The sequence below is a fragment of the Rhinolophus hipposideros genome (genome assembly GCF_964194185.1).
Source record: "Rhinolophus hipposideros genome assembly, chromosome: 18".
Lineage (NCBI taxonomy): Eukaryota > Metazoa > Chordata > Mammalia > Chiroptera > Rhinolophidae > Rhinolophus > Rhinolophus hipposideros.
This window is the reverse complement of record NC_138064.1, coordinates 11,678,032-11,696,923: the sequence shown is the minus strand read 5'-3', so window position 1 is coordinate 11,696,923 and position 18,892 is coordinate 11,678,032. Positions and strand designations below refer to the sequence as shown.

The 18,892-nt window shown below is 48.1% G+C and overlaps 1 protein-coding gene across 1 annotated transcript in view; it reads left to right on the top strand.

Moving 5' to 3' along the window:
* Nucleotides 1–503: 503 nt before the first annotated feature.
* MINDY4 (MINDY lysine 48 deubiquitinase 4) overlaps nt 504–18,892 on the top strand; it is a gene marked incomplete at its 5' end in the record, with an annotated part of 103,051 nt that continues 84,662 nt past the window's right edge. Inside the window, 6 exon segments of the mRNA XM_081080241.1 lie at nt 504–538; nt 540–660; nt 6,793–6,912; nt 10,457–10,692; nt 12,494–12,740; nt 17,673–18,100. Of these exon segments, the coding sequence (XP_080936367.1) occupies nt 504–538; nt 540–660; nt 6,793–6,912; nt 10,457–10,692; nt 12,494–12,740; nt 17,673–18,100 (1,187 nt within the window).

Sequence of the window (18,892 nt, the reverse complement as noted above, 5' to 3'; positions counted from 1 at the left end):
GATAGGTGTGTGTGAAATGCCTGGTGCTCAATAACTAATAGTCCGGTTATGAGAAAAGAGGCACCAACAGGGGGAGGGAGGTGGACTTGACTGTCAGCGCTGAGCAGGCAGAGTCCTGGGCTTGCATGACCCCCGCAGTCCGGGCCAGCGCGTCAATGGGCCGGTGAGCCCAGGAGCCGGCTGTGGGGTAAGTTTACCTCGAGGGGTCACTTGGCTGGGGGTTTACTCCTCCGGAACAGGAGGCAGGCATTCTCCCCATTTCTCATCTTGGGAAATGGAGACTCAGATTGGAGCAGCGACTTGTTCCAGGCCACACAGATGGACAGGGCCAGAGCCACGACCCCCGCCCGCAGTCCATGGTCCGACCCCCGACCGCACTGGGCGTGTGGCCCTGCGGGTTCTGCCTCCCGCTCCCAGACGCGAGGTTAAAGGACGCTCCTCCCCTTCCCGCTCGCCTTCCCGCCCTCGGGCTCCCCGGGAAGGGGAGGAGTTCTCCGGCGCGGATGACTCCGTCGCCAAGGCAACACGGCCATACTGGCCGACCGACCCGGGGGCTGGGGGCCGCGCGGCCGCGGCCTGGTGGGCAGAGCCGGTAGCATGGACAGCCTCTTCGTGGAGGAGGTGGCCGCCTCTCTGGTCAGGGAGTTCCTCAGCAGAAAGGTACGTGGCACCGCCGGGCAGTTGCTCTAATGTGGGGTGGGGGTGGGGCGCAGCCTGGGGCGTACCCCTGCAACCTCCGCACATTGGGGGGGTGGGGGGGCGGGAACCCTGGCCCTGCCCCGCGTGCCCCGAGAGAGATGCCCGGCCGAAGCTCCACTTTCCCGGGCCGGTAGGACTACATCTCCCAGGAGCCTCTTCTGCCACCGCGCGTTTCCCGCAAAGACGGGCCGGACCGCGGCCGCCCTCCCCGGGCATCTCCGCTCCGGGCCGGCCGGCGGGCCGAGGAGGCTGCGGAGGGGACGTGGCCCGGCGCCGTGCTCCCCGCGATGGCTCCGGGGACACAGCAGGCGGTCCCGGCCCAAGCCTAGCTGCCCATCTCCATGGCGAACCCATCCCGGGACTCAAATCCCGGCAGGAGGAGCTGCCCCCAAAAGGGAGCCCAAAGGGCTAAACACTGGTTCTTGCCAGTCACATCCTTCAGCCACGTTCATCGACAGTTCAGCAGCTTCGTCTTTTTTACTTTTAAGTTCTTTGTTTTGTCCCAGGAGAGTTTCTGGAATACTAAAAAGTTGGGGAGGTCCTTAGCTGCCATCTGCCCTAACAGGGCAGGGGAGGGAACCCTGGGGAAGAGGTGGCCGGGGGTCAGGGCGTCCGGGAGTGTCCGGACAGCACCAGTGACGTCTAAACAAAGTGGCTAAAGGCAAGCCACCTGCCCTGTGTGTGGTGTCCTCCTGGTGTCCTGCTGGGTGTTGGGTGGGGCAAAGGGCAATTGTCTGGGATTAAAACACACAAACAAAATCAACAATGTTTTGAACAGAGGAAAGGGAAGGGCTTTGGAGTCAGATGGAGCAGTTCAAATACCTCCTATAGCTGGCAGTGTGAGCTTGGGTAGGAACTCCCTGCCTCAATTTCCTTATCCGTGAAACAGGAATAAGAAGATTCACCCTTGGCAGATTTATAATGGGGATTGATAATATATGGGCAACTCCCAAGCGTTATATGGGGCACACAGTAGGTATTCAATATTGTCTCCCCTCATCTCTGATGTGCACCTGTGTTGAAAGTCTGTTTTTGTTTTTTAAATGTGTACTCTTATTTAAAACTAATGTAAATGCATGTGGCTTCATTGCATCTGCTCCGTTGTTATGGCTAATTGACTTTCCATCACCGAGTCCCTGCCAGACATTGGACATCAGTGACGCGCCCTGTGCGGTTGACCACTTCCATCATTTCTTTCAAGTCTGGCCACCCTGCAGAACTCTCAGAGTTTTCCTCATGCCTTTACTTTCATGAGTCCTCACCTGATATCCAAGGCTCCCTTATAGCTTGACCTCAGCTTACCATCCCAACCTCATTTCTAGCTTCTTCCACGTGCTTTTCCCTCTTCCACCCATAGCCCGCCCAAGTCCCATTTCCTTCAAGAGTTCTTCTCAGGTAACTCCAGTTGGAATGGCTGACTCATCTCGTCGGTGGTTTGCTCACTGGTGCTCATGTTATAGTTTATACATCTGCCTGTCTCACCTACTAGATAGGTCCACAGAGCCGCTACCTGAACTGGGTGGAAGCTTCGTAATCGTCTGGCTCACCTGGCCTCTTCTCCCTCCCATGTTTTATCTGAGCACTCTAAGTTCTTGAGAGAAGAAAGGAGTTGCCCACCGTCACTCAGAAAGTTGTGGAGAGCTAGGACTGCAGCCCAGGTCAGCTGCTTTTCTCATCGTCTTCTGCACCTGGGCAGAGACCACGTACCCCCCACAGCTTGGCACAAGGCAGGCAGGGACCCAGCAGTTATAACCAAGAGTTCCCATCATGATATGATGAACCTCCTAGGTGCCTGCTTGTTTTCTCAAATCCTCATAACAGTCCTGAAAGCAGGTATATTATTCCCTTTCTTGTAAGACTATCATGAGAGTAGGAGGCAAAGAAACTAGCCCAGGGCAAGCGAGTCAGATCACGTCACTCCTCTGCTCAAAACTCTCCATGAGCTTCCTGGTACAAGTAGAATAAAATCCAAGGAAAGGGCTCACCAGGGCCCACAGGCTCTCTGTGAACTGGCTGCCAGCTCCCCCTGGACCTCATTTTCCACCATTGCTTCCTCTACCCTCCACCCTACACCGTACCCAGCTGCACTCGCCTTCTTGAACTCACCAAGAGTGATCTACCCTCGGGTACAGTCACCGTAGTCTCCTTGCGATGTCCGGCTCATCCACCGAGGTGACTCTCCTGGTGTCTCAGCGTCCCACGTTCGTGACCCTTCTGCAATGACAAACCCCATCCTACCTTCACTGCCCTTTCCTGTGGTCATCCCCTAGGCTTGTCGTTACCAATACCGCACCCGTTCCATAATCGCAGTTCCGAGTATCCCATCCTCCACACTTCCAGCTTATCCCCTTTGGTAGTCCGACATACACTATTCTTCAACCTCACTCACATGTCTAGTCCATCGTTCCTGCCACCTTTTCACTGTCCCTCAGCTCTGCTGCCGTCTCGCTCCACGTCTTACCTGCCCATCATTATAATCACGCCCAACAGCATGCCCGACTCCTTTGCCCTTCTCTCCCTCCATCATCTTCCCCCGATGTTGAAAAGTTAGCTCCCTGAAAACCTACCCCATGCCTGCACTGCAGAACTGAGTGGGGCTTGAGAAAAACACACCACATTGACGTCATCACTCTACATTCAGGGCCACTCACCCCCATGATGCCATGAATTTAAAACATTTCTCCATTCGTTTTCCAGGCGCCTGCCCACTGGTTACACCTCTCCTGCCCATTCATTCTCTCAAATCTTGGATGACCATTTCACACCTTGTCTCTCCTCAAACCCCAAAGCTCCTTCCCCATCTAATTTCACTGAGCAAGTAGAAGCAGGCATGAGAATAACAGTCTCCCACCTTCACACTTACTAACCTTCCTGAGTCTGAAACACTCCCTCCTCCCTCCCTCCTGCTCTTCGGAATGAAGTCTGCATACCCCTGGGTAAAGCCAACCCCTCCCTGTGTGCCTGTCCCCCCCACCTGTGTGCTCCAGGACGCTGTTGAGTTACCATCATCTCACTCTATTGCCTCATACATTTTGCCTTCTCTACTGTCACTCCTACAGAATTCCATCCTGACCACCAACCCCCGCCAGCCAGTACATTTTTCTTCTTCCTTTTGCAGCAAAACCTAACGAAAGAGCTATGTTTGCTCTGGTTCCAGTTCTCCTCCCTGCTTCCTCACCCCAGGCCAATCAGGCTCCTGTTACCACCAATCCATGGAAACAACTCTTGTCAAGTGACATCGGTGACCTTTAATTTTCAGTCCTCACACTTCTTGGTCTAACAGTTGAGTTCGGCATAGTTGATTACGTCCTTCCTCCTGGAAACTTGTTCCATTTGGCTTCTGTAGACCCCCTCCTCCTGGTTTCCCTTCTCTACCTCTCTGGTCACTCCTTCTCAATTTATTTTCTGGTCCCCCTTGTTTCCCTGAGCGGTGTGTGCTGGTGAGCTCAAAGACTCAGTCTGTGCTCTCTTCTCTTCTCCACTCATTTTCCAGGTGCCTCCACCAGTCCTGTGGGTTTACCATCAATATCCCGACAATCCCCAAATGTCTATCCTAGCCAAGACCACTCCCTGAGCTCTTGCATTCTTTCCAACTACCGATTTTACATTTGCACTTGGACCTCCAATAAGCATCTTAACACGTCCAACACTCAATTCCCGATTCCCCTTACCTTTTGCAATTTTCCCCACCTCAGTAAGTAGCACCACCATCCTGGTTGCTTGGGCCAAAACCTTTGGAATCATTCCTAGCTTTTTTCCTTCTTATGAACCCCACCTCCAGTCCATCAAAAAATCTGTTGGCTTTACCTTCAGAGCACATAGAGAATGTAGCCACTTCTTTCTGTTTCTGCTGCCACCACCCTGGTCCAAACCACCTTTATCTTTCACGTGCATTGTTGTTCAGGAGCCTCCTAAGTGGTTTCTGCTTACTCCCCTGCCTCCGACAATGTTCTCAGTGTAGCAGCTAAGTGGTCCTATACAAATGTATGTCAGTCCAGGGTGCTCCTCTTTTCAAATCCTCCGGTAGCCCCTCGGTTCACAAAAGCTGACGAGACCTTCCCTGACTTGGGTGATCTCTCTGACCTCATTTCCTGCCACTGTCCCTGGTCATGCGGCTCTAGCTGCACCAGCCTCCTGTGACTGCCACAGGGACTTTGCACTTGCTGTTTCCTTACCTAGAACATTCTTCCCCCGAGTGTCTGCATGGGCTGCTCCCTTACTTTTCTCACATCTCTGCTCTAATATCACCTAATCATGAAGCTTTTCCTAGCCACCTTTTATAAAGTAGCAACGCTTCCCCATGCTCCTTCCTGGCCCGCTCTCTATCCCCTACTCTGCTGTGTGTTTCCCCCCATAGCATATTATACTTGTTGGCTTTTCCCTATAGAATGTAAGCTCCATGAGGGCTAGGACTTTGATCCGTTCGCTCCTCTGCCTCCAGCCGCTGACCCAGTGGACTAGTGGTTCATTCCTTTCAGATCATTGATGGGGAAACTGGAAGATAGGAGTGAACACGTGGATGACGCTCTCATATTGTGTCCTTCCTCTTTCTATCGGCTCTCCCGGTTTTTTTTGGTCTCCATTGTATTGTATATGCGCAGCTGCTGTACTATAAATTTACCCCCTGTTTATGGTCTGCTTTCCCATTGGAATGTCAGCTCCATGGGGGGGGTACTTTGTCTTTTTCCTTCTATATCTCTTGCATCTAAAACAGCCTAGCACATAGTAGGTGCATGACAAATGTTTATTGAGTGAATGAAGATTAAGTGGGCTGGATGGGAGGAGGACTCCCAAGGGTCCTCGTCCACCACCCCAGTGGTTTTCAAATGCCAGCGTGCTCCGTAGTCCTGGAGAGTTTGCTAAATGTGCCAAGACTTGCTGATCTGAACTGTTGACACACTGTTATCCAGCAGAGAGGGGCCCTCATTATAGAGGTTTCCGCATCACTTTGATTGGTGGGAAAGCCATGGCTAAGCCCAGATGAAATGCTGGAGCTTGCTCTCCACTTTCACCTGTCCTTCCAGCTGACTTCCTAATGCCCCAGGCGTGTCCCTACCTTTTCTCTATTTCTTTCTGTCTCCCCTCCCTAAGGCTTTCTTTTTATTCTCCTTGGTTCAAGGTATATTGTGTTCGTACCTCTTGTTTCACAGATTTCTTCCTGCCTCCATTCATGGCAGGCAGCAGGTTTTGTCTTGTTTTCCCGGAGTCTCTGCAAACATCTGAACACAAAGGGAGGGCAGATGGTGAGGTCTTCCTGGCACTGGGGTTGGAACCTTCAAGAGCAAAGGGCTCCCTTTATGCCAGGCTGAACTGTTCGTGCGGCATCTTTGCCTCGTCATCCGCCATTCAGGAATCACCGTGGCCTGGTGAGGTGGGCAGCCGCAGCTGCTGTAGCCGTTTTTCCAATGAAGAAGCCAGGCTTTAGGGAGAACAGCAGTTCCCATTGCCAAAGTGTGTCTTAGCTGGGCCTTCTGGGAGTTCAAGGCTGGATGATGGAAAGCAGCTTCCTGTGGTCCTGGGTCCCAGTATCTCGGACTCACAGGCGGGGGCAGTCAGAACCCCAGCCATGTGATCCCGCAGTGTTACCTTGGGGAAAATCAACCCTGGCTTCCCATTTGAAAAAACAAGGTGATGAATATTGGCCTTTTGTTTATGTTTTTCCTTTTATTTGCTTTTAAAACTTCACATTCTGCAGCCCCAAACCTACAGCCAAACACAGGGCTCCTGAGCAGCCTTGGGTGAGTCAGTTACCTGAGTTTCACTTTTCTTATCTGTCAAGTGGTCTGACAGTGCCAGCCGTGCTTAGGTCAGCCCATGGGGTCATCTGAACAACTGCGGACACACTGTTATCCAGCAGAGAGGGGCCCTCTATTACTATTACTATTCAGAAGAGTAATTGTGAAGATGGTGTCAAGCGTAAAGGTCATATAAAAATAAATTCTTCACTCAGTTTTTTGGTCTTTGCAACATCTTTGTGAGGAAGGTAGGATAAGAGTGATCATAATGAACAGCAGTCTTTTGTTTAGACTCTGCGTCAGAGAACGCAAGGCTTTGATTTAAAATGGAAATAATGATTCAGATTTCCTCCCTCAGGGCTTAAAGAAGACATGTGTGACCATGGACCAGGAGCGCCCACGCTCTGATCTCAGCATAAACAGCAGAAACGACCTCCGCAAGGTTTTACATCTTGAATTTCTCTACAAGGAGAACAAGGTACGTGCTTTGTGCTTTGAACGTGTGGCGTCATGTTCTGGAACTGAGTTTGGCAATGCCAAAGCACTCCTGGGCTCTGCCAAGCCATCGGAGATGGATGGCGGGAGGCTGGCCACACCTGCGGTCGGGGAGCAGGAGACCCAGCCCAGGGCTCACAAATCCCGAGTGTGCGTCGGGTTTTCATCCTTAGGCCTTCGGGCTGCCCACCTGGACACATCGCGCCTGCGCAGCCATGAGGTTCACTTTGAACCCGAACCTGTAAGTTATTCCATCTGCTCCCTCCTCCTCCTCCACGAGGCTGTTTTTAATCAGACTGTACTTAAGAATGTAGTATGCAGTTATACTAAAAATTTCCATTCCCATGCTCACTGGGGCAGCACATACACTAGAACTGAAATGATACAGAAATTAGCATGGGCCCTGCGCAAGGATGGCGCGTAGATTCGTGAAGCGTTCCATATTTTTAATAAGAAAAATAAAAAATAGAATGAAACAATAAGAATTTCCATTCCCTGCCTGCGTAAGGTTGCCTTCAGTGCTGAGTAATACTTTCATCTGAAGTCTGTTACGACCGTTCATTCAGGCAGAAGCGAGGCTTGGGTTCAGCTCACCCAGGGGCACTGGAATTGAGAATGGGTGAGACCCCTGAACCTCAATGCCCTCACCCCCTTACAAGCTTTCATGGCTCTCGGCAGTTTCCGTTTGTTGTACTTAGCACCCTTATAGTACTATGAGTGTTTGTGTGGTTATTTCATTAGCACCACCTCCCTTACCACCTTGGACGCAGCAGGAGGCTAGAGATGGCGTCTCTTTTGTTCACTGTCGTAGCCGCATACTTAACATGTTGCCTGATGGCATCGCAAATAGTCAGTACTTAGGGATCATATGACTGACTGAGTGACTGAAGCTGCCGTCTGAATGAATTGCTCTTTCTGTTACGAAGACAGAATCTTCTATTGGACTTAAGAATGGGCTCTCCAGCAGAGGTTGCCTTGCGGTAGGGCATAGTATCAGAGCTGGAAGGAACCTAATGATCACGTAATTTAGCATTTGTCACAACTTTTTTTTTTTTGAAGACAATAAAATGATATCCCCTGCAGAATTCCAATATGCAAAACAACTAAAGGAAGCAGCCCTTGAATGAAGGGATTCTGCCTTCTTGGCTTTCTGGGGCAGCCCCTCAGGCCTGAGCTATGCAGCGTTTAAACCGCTGATAGATGGGACCGCCCCCCCCCCGGGGGGGGGGTGCTGTGAGCCAGAGCCAAGTGGCTCGTCAGGATCTCACAGGCAGTTACTGGTCTTCTAATTCCCAGGTCTAGTGCAGTAATGGCAGTCAAGCTGCCTTTAATTGTAACCCTTTTCTCAAGTGTAATCTTAGCAGATTGGGTTGGCATGGGGCTGAGTCACCCTCCAACCCCCCAAGGCTGTTTCTGGAACACCTGGCAGAACCTCAGCACAGCTTGAAAACCTGTAATGTGCCCTTGTGCACGTCATTGCCCAGGGAGGAGCTTAGGCCAAGTTTCCTTCAATGAAGTGAAGGCGGGAATTGCAGGCAAACCCATAAACTTCAGCCAACTGGTATCAACCTGTAGGAGCATTCAGGTTGCCAGAAATCCTTATGCTCCTCCCGGGGGAAAGAGGGCAATGGCAGCCAGGTAGTCTCATCAGAGGCTCAGTAAAGACATCCCTTTGTCCTCTGAGTGGTGGGGTGACACTCGGGCTCTTCCAACTCCTGTACGTGCTCAGCTGAAGTCCTGTAGGAAGAAGACAGTTGACCCAGGCAGCAGATATCCAGAAATCTTCATTTGCTGCACTTTACGGCAGGAAACTGGACTGCACATCTGAGAAAGGTTTTTCTACTGAGAGTGAGACAGTGAACCAGAGAATTCCAATAACCACTCTGCTACAGTGGGATTTTTATGTAAATGTAACTTTACCTAATTTCCTAGGAGTATCTTTGCCGTTCATGTTATTTTTATTTCTTCACTATACTGTAGTCTCTCTAGAGGAACCATTATCTTAAAATACTTAAGACATTTTCATTAGAGCTTGGTAAGTACCTTGATTATTTGATTTATACAGTGGTTACTAGCCGTTCTACAATGAATTGGAGTTTATATTTTACAGAAAAAATACGTATTACTCTATCCATTGCATAATGACTTTGACATTTGGACAAAGCTAGCGTGATTCTAGGGAAGCCCTGCGAATTAATGTTAATTCCAGTAACCCGTCTTTCCCTATTAAGTATACGATAGATAAAAATGCCTATGTCAATTGAGGTTTTGAGAAATGATGTCTAGAGTCGTATAATGGCTTTGTCTATTATGAGCAAAGTGACATGAAAAGCCATAAAGTATAATCCAGGTAATCCAGGGCCCTAAATCTATTATATTGAAAAAAAATGCCAAAATAAATTTTACAACATCTTTCCCCTGACTCCGTCTTTCTTGTAAGTTTCATTCAGACTTAGACAAAATATTTTTTTGGATCCCATACTAAAAATAACTGAATAAAACCACACCCTGACTTTGCCCGCCCGATAAATCTGTTGCATTTGGGCCGTAACCCATTTGGCTGTGGGTCTTGGTCGCTGCGTTGTGCTGTGTAGACCAGGGGAACAGCAAGGGAGAAGGACTGGACATGCCCGAGTCCCCCTCTGTGCCCGGTTCTTTGTCAGGTACTTATTGCTCTGATTGCAGACCCCCTGAGTGCCGCACATCTGGCCTCACTTCCCAAGGGCCTGGTGTTCCCGGGCAAGGGAGGTGGGGACTGACACAGTTACACGGCCCGGTCCTTGAGGTCAGCCTGCGGATCACTGCTTATGTAACCGTCTGTCCAACTGTCTGTCCAAATTACTTAGGGGAATTTCAAAAGAATTCAGGTCTCCAACCTTTGTGATTCTAGCTTAGTAAGAGTCACTGGGGCCTGGAAATAAGTATTAAAAAAAAATCTCCAAAGGCAATATTTGGTACGTTCAGGGTTGGGAAATACTGATATCGTTTATTTCCAAAACTGACTACTGAAGAGTTTCATTTTATCTTGTTTTTAAAATTGGGGTGTAAACTGCGTTGATACTGATTGCCTGTCTGTGCTCTTTGCAGTGAATTTGCTCCTGCACTGTCCCCGTTTTCCCTAATGTCCAATGTTAGATGCAACACACACAAACTAAGAGAATATTCAGGCCCCGCATGTTTATAAACTTGTAGAATTATCAATCCCTAAAGGCTTAATTTTTTTAAGTGAAATGATATATATTTTACAAAGTTATTCCTAGGAGAAAAAACCCAAGAGGAAATTTGAATTGAAATTGAATCGCCTGACTCATGTAATGGATGTTGGTTCTTTTAGGGTAGAAATTTTTGTCTTCATCTTTGTGTCACAATACAGTCCTTCACAGGGGTAGTCAGTGATGTTTCCTGAAAGAATGTATGAATGAGTGAGAAGTTGATAAAATTATGTCAAAGAATTAGGATGGCCGTCTTTTCCACCCTTTCTCTTAAGCTGTCTATACAATTAATGATATTTTTTCTTCCACTGATAGGCAAAGGAAAATCCTCTAAAAACCAGCCTTGAACTCATGACCAGATACTTTCTGGATCACTTTGGAAATACTACTAAGAATGTTACTCAGGAAACACCAATCCCTGCACTCTCAATTGCAAAGAAAAATAACAAATCACCATTGAGGTGCTCAGAGACCACGCTGGTAAATATATACACCCTTGCAGATGAAGAGGCAGTGTGGAGAACATCATTGTCAGAAACAAGCAAAGCCAGGTATCTCTTCTCATTTTCACTGTGGATTAGTTTCCCATTGCTGCTGTAACAAATTACTATAAATTCAGTGGCTGTAAACAGTCAGGGTTCTCCAGAGATTGGCTTTTGCGATTGCAGGGGCTGGCAAGTCTGAAATCTGTAGAGCAGGCTGGCCTTCTGGCAACTCAGGCAGGATTTCTGTGTTACAGGCTTGAGGCGGAATTACTTCTTCTCTGGAAAATCTCAATTTTTGCTCATAAGGCTTTCAACTGATTGAGGCCTACCTACATTATCTAGGGTAATCTCCTTTACGTCAACTGATTGCAGATGTTAATAACCTCTGAAGGATACCTTCATGGCACTCTCTAGGGTAGTGTGTGACTAAACAACTGGGCACCATAGCCTAGCCAAGTTGACATATAAGGCATCGTGCTGTCTTAAAGTAACACAAATTTGTTATCTTGTAGTTCTGTAGGTCTGGAGGTCCAGAATCGGTCTCACTGGGTTAATGTCAAGGTATCAATTGGGCTTATTCCTTCTAGAGGCTTTGAGGGGAGAATCTGTTTCCTTTTCTTTTTCAGCTTCTAGTGGCTACCTACACTCCTTGGCTTGTGGCCACTTCCTCCATCTTCAGAGCATTACACTCCAACCTCTGCTTCTGTCATCATATCCCTTCCTACTGACTCTGATCCTCCTGTCTCCCTCTGACAAAGACCCTCGTGATTCCACTGGGCCCACCCAGATAATGTGGGATAATCTCCCCATCTCAAGATCTTTACCTTAACCACAGATCTTTAACCCTTATCCACGTAAGGTAATGTATTCACAGATTCCAGGGGTCAGGATGTGGACATCTTTGGGGAGCCATTATTCAGCCTTTCAGCATTCCTGTCATGGAGCACTGTTACTTTCCTCTGGGGGCAAAGGGGATGGACCTTTGTGATGGAGAATGTTTGTGATTCAAAATGTCTCATTTAAATTCCATGATTTCTATGGGTCAGGGGCTTGCTTTGTTAGCATTTTTTTTTCAAAGGCTACAAAACACTGGAGGGGTGAACAAATCTGAAAAAATAAGGTCTTTAGGAACTCTTAGGAAGAAAATGAATTGGCATTCTTGATTGAACCTCTGTCACTTGGGAAAGAGTCATGTTAAATTACAACCTTAAGAGGCTGTATGTTGTCACTGAGAGTGGGTCTCACTTCCTGAGAATGGATATTTTCTTCCGGCTCTGTTGAAAAGCATTTCTCACTCCTGCTATCACCGTCTCTCTTGATCTCTCTCTCATGCACACGCACCCTATCTTTCTCTCTTTCTTACTCTTTTCCTGTCTTTCAATGCCAAGCAACCCAGAAAAAGAAGCTGTTGGCACGCCTACCTAACCTTACTGAACCTTCACTGCTGGGGAAGGTCAAGTTTGCTGCATTCTATCCACTGTCTCATGGCACACAGTAGGACTGCGCTCCACGTATCTCAGACTGTACTGAAGGGCTACAGGTTTCCTTAATCATCTGGGTCTGGAATAAGGATGTGCTTTATATTTGAGGATATTCACTATTTGAAGGTATTTGAGGAACCCTAGCATGGATCATCAACTCTGATTTGGTTTCTTTTTCCCTAGTCCCATTTTGTAGGCCAGGCTTGCCCTGACATGAAAGGATTTTGTGTTCCTTACCTTCAAGGATGAAGCACTGGCTGGTTAGAAATCACCACAGATTTGAGAATGGGCTTGGATGAGTGCCTGTTGAATGTGGACTTTATTATCATGGTTAGTGATTCCTCTGAGGAATCTATTTAATGGAAATATCTTTTTTTTTTTTGCAGACATGACAATCTTGATGGGGATGTACTTGGTAATTTTGTGTCATCCAAAAGGCCCCCACACAAAAGTAAGCCCGTGCAGACTGTCCTAGCTGAAAGCCCCCCTGTGGCTCCTACATGGGAGAAGATGGACAATCTTCAGTTGTCAGAGCCTTCCTTGGACACGAAGAGGGTGGGAGAGAAGATCAGGCCAAAGTCTGGCCTGATCGCCCGAGGCATGATGGCTGGGCCCACCACCACCTCTCCACAGGTGGCGTTGTTGCTCCTATTATTATTATGAGAATGGAAAGTGAGAATGGGGGAAGGGGTTTAAGGTGCTGCCTGGGTTTATTTTGGGGTACCCCACAAAACAGCCCAAGAAGAGGGGATCTGGGTGGTGGGATAGGAAGAACACCTGCCTCTGTTTTCTCCCTGACTCTGCTGTCATCTTGTGGAACTCTGGGCAGGCCTTGTCTCCTTCCCTGCCCTCAGTTTACCCATCCTGTCAACGAGGTGGATGGCATGTTTTTATGTTGCTTTGCCGAGTGAGAACATATCTGCCCAGCTTTTCTTTGCAATTCAGGAGTGTGTGGGGGGGAACCATCCAAGTCTAGGGAACATCTTTTTTTAAACCATGATAGTTAAAAGGGAAAAAGAACCCCCAGTCCTTATAGTTTCACTTGCTTTGCTTTCAAAATAAAGCATTCTAAAGATTGACACCATCACTGTACAGTGTCCCTAACGGAGAGATTGTGGTAGGATCTGATCAGGTGGGGAGACTAAACCAAACCAGAGAGTAAGTATAAAAGAACTTTGTAAAACAACAAAGGAAAATCAAACCCCAAACTCAAAGTGTAGTATCGGATAAATCAGGGAGCCTAAGCAAACCAAACCGAGGTGGTCGGCGTCCACGGCTGGTCACCTCCAGTCTCACGTGCCGCGTGTGTAGATGTGGGCTCGGGCTGTAGACACAGCAGTGCAGAAAACCCCACGTACAGATGAAGCAGACCCTCCCCCTGCCTCTGCCTACATCTTGTGAGGTTTTCGGCCAGCGTCTCTATTTCCCTTGGCCATGGTGTTGTCTGTTAGACCAGGTCTAAGGCACTTTGGAACTCTGGGATTCTGGGGCTCTGCGACGGTGTAGCAGTGTTGGTGTTCAGATCAAACGGGGAAAGGCCTGCTCCGTTCCGTGCAGTTCAGACCACACCTTGACATCACGTTTCGTCTTAAGTGTCTTGTACTTGAAAGACATTCAGAAACCAGACCATGTGTAGAGGAAAAGAACTAGGAAGGTAAAGAGTTTGGAGAAAACGGAAAGATTCGGGTGTGTTCCATCTTGGGAGGACAGGGCTAGTGGGACACAGGACGAGATTTCTTCAAACGTGGAGCTGGGAATAGCCTAGTTGCAGGATGGCAATATGTGGCCTTCAGGTGACCTCTCCATGCCGCTCCCGGATGTCGTGCCTGTGGCAGACATTGCTAGTGGATCTCAGTGCCCTTTTCCCTATCAAGTCTGGATGTGACTTCAGAACCTCCCGGCATGTTGGGCAGTTACTCCCAATGCATGGAATGGAGTGGCAAGTGAGATGAGCTCTATGCGCCATCTTGAGCTTAGGCTGTCAACCCCATGGAAAGCAGGGACTCCACCATCGTGAGCACAGAGCATGGTGTGTGGCCCTTTGTTGGACTGAGTGATGTACATGCTTGCTGGCTTCAGAGAACATAACTAGGACCAGTGGGTGGAGGCCAGTGTAAGCAGCTCTCCTGGCTTCAGCAGTGGCATGGCACAGGCCATTTTGGAAGGAACTAGACTAGTTGTGCTCAGGGGAAGCCAGATACCCCATCTGCTGGGGACATTGTAGAAGGGGTCCTGTCTGGTTGAGAGTTTAGACTAGATAAGCAGTTGTCAGACTTTGTAGTCTCAAGATCTCTTTATACTCTTAAAATCATTGAGAAGCCCAAAGAGCTTTTGCTTATGTGGGTTGTGCCTGTTGATAGTTACTATATTAGAAATTAAAACAGAGACATTTTTTGTTAACTTTTTATTTATTTAAGTGTGTTTTTCCAGGACCCATCAGCTCCAAGTCAGTAGTTGTTTCAATCTAGTTGTGGAGGGCGTAGCTCGCAGTGGCCCATGTGGGGATCAAACCATGTTGTTAAGAGCACCGCTTTCGGACCAACTGAGCTAACCAGCCACCCCAAAACTGCGAAATTAAAAAAATACTTGTTTAATCATTAGAAATAACAATAGTAATTACATTTAACACAAACAACATGCTTGTTTTAAAAACCCATTATTTTCCAAACCAGAAAAGTAGTGAGATGCGTAACATTGTTTGACATTTTTGCAAATCTCTTTCATGCCTGGCTTTAGTAGCAGGAAGTTCAAGTCTCATATTTGACTTCTGTGTCCCGTCTGTTGCATGATGGCATTTTGGTTGAAGTAGATGAAGAAAATCTGGCCTCATACAGATATGCAGTTGGAAGAGGGAAAAAAGTATTTTAGAAGTCTTTTCAGAAAACTAGGGTGATTCTTTGATACTGCACCCAAACCAGTTGTAGTTTCTGAATGTGGCATGTGCAACCACACCGATGAACTTTTGGCACTATCCATTTTCTTCGGTCTGTCTTGCACTTTGAATGGATTTTTCACCTCTGTATGGTTTAGTTAACATGATGCATTTGGTCACTTGGAAAATATTGGTTTACTGAGTTATATAGATCTTCCAAATATTGACACATTTCATTACACACACAAACACAAAAACACATTAAGAAAATCACATCTGTTGAAGTTACCACCCCACTCAGAAAAGGCATTAAGGATTGTGAAGCACCCAAACTCACAGTGGCAGATACAAGTTTCCCCCAATTCTCATTTTTGCCTGAAAACTTGTATTTCTTCACTGACACCACTACATTATGGGTTTCCCTTGAGGTGACAGGCTCAATTTATTTTTGGGGAAATGCCTGCAAAATATCCAAGTCTGACTAACTATACCCATAGTTGGTTGGTCTGTCAGTTGTCCCATGAAAAACAATGGCGGGTTCAGCTCACAGCTCGGATGTTTGACAAGCACTTTTCCTCAAGATAATCGTCATCCTCTGTGTCCAGCAGACGGCTGACATACACCTCCCATTAGAATATTCTTACACAGAATATTAGGAGATGTGGACCGTCAGGACAATATCGAAGAACGTTAATACTATCTGTGCTTCAGCTTGGACGTTGTTAAGTGCAATTAGCATTTTACTTACTTATTTTACTTATTTTTATTGCAAGTGGCGGCGAATACCTCGAGTACCACTAACGCTTGGTGCCATTGCTTTGATTCCCAATAAGGACCTGTAGGTTTTCTGAGCAGAGCTTTTGCATCATCACTACAGTTGTCAACAGAGCGAAAAAGGGCAAATCATTCATATTGATATTATTGAAATGGTTTTGAGCTCCCTAAAAGGGTTTGGGGACCCCTCAGGTGGCAGACCACACTCTGAGAACTGGTGGACCAGGTGAATGCCAGGATCCAGTCCTACCACGACAGTCGAATCATCCAATCTGCGCAGTGGAGACGCCCCTTCCTGCCTGCAGTGTGAGCGAGATGACTCGGGGCTGCTTTACTGCCAAGAGATTGCCTTCAAAATCTCCACTTAGTCAGTGTTTTGTGTGCTTTGCCCTGGGGTATCTGAAGCCTGTGAAGGACTTTGAAGGATGGGTTGTTGTAATATTTCCCCAGGTTTTCTGGAAGGTGTTCTGTGGGCCTTTCAATCCCTTGGTCATATTTACTGGTTGCTCAAAAGAGCAAGGTTTGCTGGGTGTTTCATCATTTTTCACTACTAGGTCAGTTCTGTGCTTTCGAAGGATGAGTAAGATGCTGGGTTCCCTGCCCTTGGCCAGAAGCTTGGTTCTCCTTGGTGACTCACGTTTTCCTCGCTCTGTGGCAGGGACACTCTGGGTGGCTTTGGAGGAGGTTTATAGTGCCTAGTAATTTCCACCAGGCGAGAACACTCCAGAATTAGCTGTTCTTATTCCAGCACAGGCTTTATACTATTTGGCTCAGGATTATTTCTGGAAATGCTGAGAGGTCCAGGAAAAGCCCAGCAGGTGTATTTTTGTCCTTTTCCCCTACTCCCCCACCCTAGATTGGTGACAACATGAGTTCCCATTTCATCAGTTAATCATTGATAATAAGAGGACCTATTAGCTCATTCCTTTGGAATTCCTTTCTTTCAAAAACTAAGCAAATCTTGGTGCTTACTAGGTATAGGTCACTGAGCTGGGAGCTCTGTGGACACCAGAGAGAAATGAAGAATGGCCTTTGCCATTCCTAGACTGCTGGCAGGAGTGGGTGGGGTAAGGCCGTAAGTAAGCGGGGACAGGGGCAAAGATACATAGCGGTAGCTAATATTTGTGAACTGCTGTGATGGCTTTGGCTCTGTGCTAATGCTTTCCGAGGGTCTCTCCTTTGATCCTCACACTGTCCTGGGGGAGATAGGTATTACAGGTTCCTAGTTCCTCCTTCCAAAACCTTTGGGCCAGGTGTGTTTTGTCACTTAGAATTGTTTTTTCAGGAAAGAACTACAGTGCAGAAACCACGCACCACGTACCCTGTACTAGGGTTTGGGGGTAGCACCCCGTGAACAAAACCATGAACATTTCTGCAACTAAACATGAACATTCACACTTGAAAGGAGACTAACCAACCTCCAAGTAGTTAGAAAGAATTTGTTACAGGATTCCAAAAGACACTTTTGTTTTCAGAGGTGGTGGGATATAGGAATTTCAGATAGTGGACTGTGGACAGGTTATATTACAGGGGAGGAAAGTGGGACAGAGAAGTTCAATAACTTGCCAGAGGGGACACAGCTGGTTGGTGGTGACACAGGAATTGGAACCCAGGTCTCCCCTTGGAGCCACAGCTTTACCAGCTGCTGGGACCCGCTCCCTGTAGGGGTGTAGGAGGAGGGCAGAGGCATGCTCTGGGGGTTCATGCAGGTGGGGTACAGGGAATGCATTACAGAAGTGGTGGCCAGGCAGTGTCTCCTCAAAGAGTAGGTAGGATTTTAAGAGGAGGACTTGGGTGGGGGGTGGGGGAAGGACTTTCCTGGGGGAGGGAACGTGATGGGCAAATGCTTGAAGTGGGATAAAGTCTTTTCCCACCTCCCTTGAAGGGATGCTTACTGGTTTTGTCCTTGTCCCTTTCAGGATTCCCTCCGGAAACGCTCCCTGAGGCGGCCCCCGGCCTTGAGTAGCATGACCCAGCCCCGTGAGGAGGAGGAGAGGCGGAAAGCACCCGAGCTCTCCACCCGCACCCCGGCCTGCCCTGCCCCACAGGAAGGCCTGGCTTCCAGCACGGGCTCCACCGCCAGGAGCCCCCTGGGCCAGCTCAGTGAGCCCACCTCAGAGAAGAGCAGATCTGTGCCCAGCAAGCCTCCTCACCTGCTGAGCCAAGGGCTGCTCCACAGGGGGAATGGCAGGTGGACGGGTCGTCCAGAGGACAGCCCAGCTGTGGACAGCGGCACAGAGGCCGACAGGACGCCCACGAAGTTCTTTTCTGCTGGGAATGCCAGGACCACCCAGGAGAGGCTGGAAAGAGCGTTCAAAAGGCAGGGGAGCCAGCCCCTGCCCCTCAGGTGAGCGTGCGGTGCCAGGTGATGGCTCTTCCCAGAGAGCCATTAAGTCCCTGGTGGCTCCTGGAGCTCTCACAGCAAGCCTGTGCAGTAGGGAAGGTGACTGTGGCCCAGAGTGCACATGCCCGGGGAAGCTGCCAGCGGTGCTTCTTGGGCCCTTCTTACTTCTTCTCATAGTCAAGAAGGCTTTAGCAGATGGTCCCCACAAACTTGCAGCCACACGGTCAGGCTGACATGGCACAAGAGTTGCTTCCTGGGGGAGACTGAAGACGGGGGATGAATCAGCTCCCATGGGCTCTTGTGGAGCCAGTTTGTTTTAACCCTGTCCTTACTCCTTACTCCTTTTATTCTTTCGCAGTAGACTTGGTGAGACCTACATTGACTGATTTTTGAATGTTAACCCAATCTTACATTCCCGGAACAAACCCCACTCGGTTCTGATATGTTATCTTTTTACATACTGTTGGGCTCAATTGATTAATATTTTGTGTAGGGTTTTGCATAGAAGTTCATGGAGGAGATTGGCTGGCAAATTTCTTTTCTGGCAGTAGCCTCTCAGATTCTGGTACCTAGGTCCAGCTAGACATGAGCCCTCTTTTTTCTGTTCTCTTGAACAGGTAGTGTAAGGTTGGTGTTATCTCTTCCTTAAATATTTAGGAGAATTTAGCAGTGAAGCCTTCTGAGCATTGAGCTGAAAGGTTTTAGATTATGGATTCAATCAAAAAAAATTTTTTAATTCAAATTTTCTATTTCTTCTTATATCAATTCTGCAAGTTGTGTTTTTCCAAAGAATTT